Below are 6,999 nucleotides of genomic sequence, written 5' to 3'. Positions count from 1 at the left end.
ATTTTGATTTTGGATGGAAAAATTAAAGATTTTTTTTTTTATTTTTGTTTGATTTTGTTGATTTTTAGGGTTTATCGTTCTTTTTTCGCAACTCTCTCTCTATCTCTAACCATTTTTTCGTGCTGATAAAATGGTCGTGCTGATAAAATGGTTAACCATGGTGAACCGACAATCCTAGCACTTTCTTCTCTCCTTTGATCACATCTTTATCTCTCTCACTGCTTTTAATTCTATTTTTAGTTTAGTTTAAACAACTCAAATCCCTTGCTTTGTGACCATAGATAGACTGAATAACAAGTAGATAGTAACCGTCTCCCTGTGGATACGATACCCGACTTGCCTCGGCTACATTAGTTAGAGCCGGTTGGTTTTATTTTTGATAGGGTTGTGACAGCCGTGTCAAACTTTGGCGTCGTTGTCGGGGAGGCAACTATTTTTTTTTTTTGCTTGTTTTATTTTTGTCTGTCTTTAGCTTTAAGGAATTTATTCCTTGAGGTAGTTCTTATCTTTTTCCTCTAGTGTTGTTTTGATAGGTCCTATAGGTCCTACCTAGACAGGATTCTAGGAGAAAGATTATCAAAGGGAAGGCTTGAGTACCTTTGATCTGTCTGCCAAGATGTATAGCGTTTCCAGAATCATAGCACAGTTTGAAGCTCAGAATGCAGGATCTGAGAAGCTGGAAAGTAGACAATCTTGGGTTGGTCCACCTCTGTTCCATACTATGGTGCAACAGGTGCACCATTGTGAGAGATGTGGTTCTGCGGGGCATAATGTTGTAATTTGTTTGGCAGGGAACAACGAAGTCTATGCGTTTAAGCAGTGTAAACAAGCTGCTCACTCTTTTGTATATGTGCCGCCACATCCGTTTCAGCAACGAGGCTATCAAAAGCCTCCATTTATTTGGCCGCCATAAAAACAAACTCCTCCTCCTAATAAAAAGAATAAAGAGATTGCTGAGTTGAAGTCTTTGGTGAAGGCACTTGCACTTCAACTGCAAGAAAATGATAAATCTATAAAGGTTCATATTAAGGAAGTTGAGTCTCAAATAGCTCAAGTGGCTGCCGAGTTGGATTTTAGGCAATCAGAGTTGTCTATTGATGATGATGATATGTATGACTCGGAATTCGAAGATTTATCTGGAAACGACGCATCATACGAAGACTTCTGCACTCTACAGCAACAAAGGTTCGAACAAACAGTTTACGACACTCGATCGAACAATTTGGAGGATGATTTACTCGATCGACCAGATGTTGGTGTTCGATCGAGTACTGATGAGGAAGAAGACCTCGACCGAACTAATGCAAGTGTTCGATCGAGTGGTTTTGGTGAAGAATCCATTCGATCGAGCACCATTTATTCTCGATCGACTGATTTAGCTATGAACAATGTTGACTCGTCATTTACGCCTATTCCGGATGAAGATAAGAAGGTAATTAAAGACCAATCCTGTCAAATTGGAGGTAATGTTACTCCTTTTGTTGAACTCAATGGGATTCCTTCTATTCCTTCCGTTAAATCATATACTGTTGTTGATTTGATGCCTCCGCCCCAGTTTGGAAGTAAGTTGGAGGAATATCATCTTGTTTCTTCTTATACAGGTCTTGACAGGTTAGAAGACCCGGGAGGAGGATTCGAAGATTCCATCCCACATAAGAAGAGGGCGTGGGATAAGGCTAAGAAAGATGGTGGCGAGGTTGACACTGTAAAGAGTCGATGTTCTTCTGATGCGGTGCTGTGACGACCAAAAGTGAAGCTCATGGATGCTGAGGCGATTTCATTTAGTCAGAAGCCTTGTTGTGGGCCATTGATTTGCGTGGGTGGATGAAGAAAAGAAGGTCGAGCTGGGACCTATCTGAAACTAGCGCTGATCGGGAGGCAACCCGGAGTTTTAAAACTTTTTAGTTGATTTTCAAACATTTAAGTTTTTGATTGGCCATGTAATAATTGGTTTTCAGACATAGACTGGAACGGCTAGACTTGCTTCATCAGTTCTTTGGGCGTTTATTGCGTATTTGCAGGTACCTCACGAGGATCACTCGATCGAGTACTTTTTGTTCTCGATCAAGCACCTTCTGCAGCCCATTTGATTCAATCAAGTGCTTTTGTACCTCGATCGAATACTGTTGTTGTGACTTGAGCCTTGTGACGTTCTTTGCGACTTCCCTTGTTGCTAGCTGGTTTAGGGAGGTCCCTACTTTGCGTACTTTTGTAAGTATTCCGATCTTCCCTCTCCTTTTTAGTTTGCATTTCCTTTCCCTATTTTTGGTACAATGAGGGCATTGTACGGTTTGGTTGGGGAGGGTATATGCATCCATATCTGTGTCTGTACATTTTATTTTTACTGCATTTCTGTTATCACGTTTAATTTTTGCATGCATTGTTTATTTTAATTTCATTATTCAAAAATCTCAAAAAATAGGATAATTTAAAAAAAAAAGAAAAAATTCAAAAATAATCACGTTTATTTTTGCATTTAGGTTGAGTCGGAACGGTAGATTTCAATGATGAAATTGCACTACATTTAGTCCTTTTTGCATAAGCCTTGTAATACACTAATTATCTTTTAGCATTGTTATTTTGCATATCTACGAGTTTATGTTAAAATTCCAGCTGAACAAATAGACTTGACCTGAGATTTTGGCAACCTACTTATAAAGTCTAAGTTTTAGAGCCTTAAAACTAGTGTCATTTACGACTAGTTCATGTAGGATTGTGAGTAGTTACTCCTTGCATAACATGTATCATTAATTTGCACATATATGAAATTCAATTACTTTTTGCCTACATACATTCGGGTTAGTAGTTGGTGTCACATGCTGGGAGGTGCTTATATTTCCTTTTCTTCCATTTTTACCCATAAACTCCACTTTAGCCAAATTTGCCTTTTAACCCTTAACTACATCCAAATTTAGCCTGCCTTATCAAGCTAGTTGAGATTGTTTTTGCGGTATATTGTTTATTGTGCCGAATTTGGTTTGTATTGATAATCGGAGTTGGTAATATATGGAGAAGGAGGAGAATGATGAAAAAGTATGGAAAAAAAAAGAATAAAAGAAAAATCGGAAAAACCGACAAAGAAGAAAAGAAAAAGGAAAGGAAAAGAAATGAAAAAAGAGATTGAATAAAAGTCGGTTTTGATCCTATGTTTTATCTTTACCTTTTGAGGAGTTGATTGTGTATGGCTTAGTGAGTTTTTATGCCGATTAAGGCATTTGTGTTTAATTTTAGTGAATTAGAAGCGGATTTGGTTAATTTGGTTCTGTTTCGGTAGCTACCTTGGATGTTACCCTCATATTCCTATAAAGTTTTTGCCCCTTCTTACCCATTACCTCACTTTCCAATACTTTTGTAAGCCCACAGCTGTGACAGACTTTGTTTGGTTGGAATGTATGTGAACAGTAGCTAGAATTGTCTATCATATTAGTTGCATGCATATTTATGTGGTCGTAGTTTAGGTGAGCGACTATTTTTCTTTCTCTCTTACATATACTTGTTTACCCTTTTGCTTCATGAGAGAAGACTGACCTGTGAGAGTCCATTTTTAAAGGTCGACGGTTCAGCTTTATTATAAACATCTCATAACTCGTTTGCATTTGACTGTTTTGCTATAAGTATTAGTGCTTGCATTAAATCGGTTTAAGTGGACAATTTGTAGCTAGCTCTGAGTTTTTTTTTTCTGTTCCATTAGTTTTGCATATAGTTTTCTTGGGGACAAGCAAAGGTTTGGTTTGCGGAGGTTTGATCTGTGCATTTTATATAGCCTTTCTAAGCCTTATTTGCACGCATTTTTATGCATTTTGTGTAGTGTTTAGCTACAAATGTCCCCCGAATAGTCTACTTTGGTTTGTTTAGTATTATTTATAGGTATGCACCGGAGAGGAGCATAATCAAGCTTAATACATGTCCCTATTCATGCATTTAGGAGATGATTTGAGTCGGAGCTTGGAGACTACTATTTTGAGATGCGCATAGAAGTAAGATAGCTAGGCGAGCAAAGGAAGAGCTTCAAATTACTAGTGCCTACTTTGAAGAGCCATATCTCGAGTTCTACAACAGATTTTCAAGTGATTCCAATTGTAGATGCAATCTTGTCCTGTTAGCTTTCCAAGGCGACCAAAGACGCTCTGTTTGCCTAAGTAACGAAGAAATGGCGGCCGTTTGAAATTCAGTGCGCGAAGCAAGAATTATGCCATGAACATTGCTCGATCGAGAGGTTAATCTACTCGATCGACCACTTAATCTACTCCATCGGCCACCCAATCTACTCGATCGAGAGGTGCTTAATTGGAGGTCCTCGATCGAGTAACAAATGTACTCGATCGAGAGGTTTTAGCTTGGATTTGTTCGATCGAGTGATATGAAAGTGCTCAATTGAGTACTTTTTTATCTGACGCAAGATTTTAATATCTTGTTATCGTATTAGGTTAAATAAATATCTCTCCTATAAATAGGAGAGACTTTATTAGGTAAAAGGAAATCCTCCATACTGTATTATTCATCTTTTATCACTTTTCCTCTGCTTATTATTTCTGTTCGACGCTACATTGCTCTATATTTTCGGATCTCAACTTTTGTAATTTCTTTTCTCTCTTTTATGTTATTTCTCTTTTGCTTATATCCTTTGACCATGTTTGTTCTCGCTTTATCTCTCTTTCTTGATTTATTCATCATTATGCGTAGCTAGATCCCTTGTGCTAGGGTATAGGGTAGCCATGGTGATTAGGGAAATTGAGATTAGATGATTAGGTTTGGCTAAATTTGGTTTGTGTTGTTAATCATTGCAATTAATTATAATTAGCTGATCGATCGAGTCGATGCATTTAGCTGATTAACTTTGGTATACCTTGACCTGGATCGAGAGATTGGAAGGGGTAAGACCTACAATGAACATTAGGGCATTCTAATGAGGGTGAAACCTAAGTTAGTAATGTTTTAGGGCGAATAGTGGACCGAGAGGACCCTTTCACTACCCTGCAGACCGAATTTATGCTGACCTTTGACTCTAGTTTTGCATTCCTAAGAAACCATGGTGAACCGACAATCCTAGCACTTTCTTCTCTCCTTTGATCACATCTTTATCTCTCTCACTGCTTTTAATTCCATTTTTAGTTTAGTTTAAACAACTCAACTCCCTTACTTTGTGGCCATAGATAGACTGAATAACAAGTAGATAGTGACTGCCTCCCTGTGGATACGATACCGGATTTGCCTCTGCTGCATTAGTTAGAGCCGGTTGGTTTTATTTTTGATAGGGTTGCGACGACCGTGTCAATGATCTCCTTCTCATTTGCAAAGAAGACATTAGTTTTATAATGATGTTGTTAAGATCTTTTGCTACTTTTTCCCATGCTTTTGGTCTCCAAATGAGCCCCTCCAAGATCAATGCCTACTTCAATGGGGTTCCTAGTGGTGTTAAGAAATACATATTACAGGTTTCTGGTTGTAGCGAGGGTACTCTCCCCTTCAAATATCTACGAGTACCTATCACATGTGGAAGACTAACAAAAGCATACTGCAATGTGTTGATAAAAAAGCTGATTGGTAGAATCAGAATCTTTGGGACAAGGAAGTTATCTTACTCTGGCAGACTTGTATTGGTAAATTCAGTACTCACGACCATTTATAGCTATTGGATTAATATCTTCCTCATCCCTAGGATGTGCTTAATAAGATAAACTCCATCTGTAGGAATTATCTTTGGGATGGGACTGCTAACTTTATTAGAGTCCCTATGGTGAGTTGGGACAAACTATGTGCCCCAAAAGAGAAAGGGGGCCTGGGGATTAAGGATAGTTATGCCTCGAATAATGCAGCAATGGGGAAGCTTGTTTGGTGGATCTTTTACTCACCTGACAGACTGTGGGTGAAATGGGTCCATCAAGTGTACTTAAAAGATCAGTCCTGGCATGATTATAACCCTAAATCTGATGTAAGTTAGGGTTGGAAAACTATTTGTAAAACAAGAGATAGATTAGCTACAGGTTATCAGAATGGTGAGTGGATTTTGGATACTAAGGGGTATACTATTGGTAGTGGATATGAATTATTATGGACAAAATTCTCAACTGTGTCTTGGCACAAACACATCTGGAATAATTGGAGTATCCCAAAACATTGCTTTATTGGTTGGCTCATTGCAAGAGAAGCCCTTCAGCTGAAGGGGAAACATTATGCTCTTGGAATTACCCCTGATGGAACTTGCTTACTGTGTGGCAGTGATATTGAAACTGATGTTCATCTGTTCCAACAGTGTATCTATAGTAGGAAGATTTTAGAAGGAATAGCGCAGCTGTGCAGAGTTACTCTTCCCTCTACTAATCTTGTGCAGTCGATTTGGAGGAGTCATTTGTCTCAACTCAGGGAGGGTGTCCTATTGTGTATGGTGTTGGCCTCTTACTACCACATCGGGATGCAACGAAACAAGGTTAGGATGGAAGCTTGTCTACTGAGACCTGAGCTAATGATTGAGTTTGTCAGACGTGAAGTGAAGAACAGATTGGCTGTACTCCCTAAATCAGTGCCTCAGTGTGATGAGTATTGGCTTAGGAGTATTCAAATGTCTTTATAATTTTCCCCCCGAGTGTGGGGGATGATAGTGTGCAAAATGTATTGGTTTTAAAACATTTTTAGCTTGTAATAGCTTGTTGTTCTTAATGGAAATTTACATTTCATCGAAAAAAAAACTAAACAAGTAAACATGGTGACATATATATGATTGTTGAAAATGTGACCACCTTATCAAAGATATGTACCTGCTATATTTGAGAAATGTATCAATGTAATATTTTTTGGTGTTCAAAATGATTCTTAACATGATAATATAAAACATGGTGACATATCTGTGATTCTTGAAATGTGAACTCCTTATTAGAGATATGTACATATGTTTGAGTGTATGTTGTGACCTGAACTTAACATGATAACATTTATGCTCGACAATATGGTGACATGTTAACATCTTTAAAATGCGACCACTTTGGTTAGGTAATTTAACTA

At 38.1% G+C, this 6,999-nt stretch overlaps 1 protein-coding gene across 1 annotated transcript; it reads left to right on the top strand.

Moving 5' to 3' along the window:
• Positions 1 to 5,318: 5,318 nt before the first annotated feature.
• On the top strand, positions 5,319 to 6,571 carry LOC141590458 (uncharacterized). The gene is made up of 4 exons (XM_074411049.1): positions 5,319 to 5,454; positions 5,549 to 5,600; positions 5,692 to 5,932; positions 6,020 to 6,571. Exons 1-4 carry the CDS (start codon positions 5,319 to 5,321, stop codon positions 6,569 to 6,571), a joined length of 981 nt encoding a protein of 326 aa, XP_074267150.1.
• Positions 6,572 to 6,999: the final 428 nt, after the last annotated feature.

This window comes from Silene latifolia, chromosome 7 (assembly GCF_048544455.1).
Source record: "Silene latifolia isolate original U9 population chromosome 7, ASM4854445v1, whole genome shotgun sequence".
NCBI lineage: Eukaryota > Viridiplantae > Streptophyta > Magnoliopsida > Caryophyllales > Caryophyllaceae > Silene > Silene latifolia.
The sequence above is the reverse complement of the archived record's forward strand: the minus strand, read 5'-3'. Positions and strand labels throughout refer to the sequence as shown.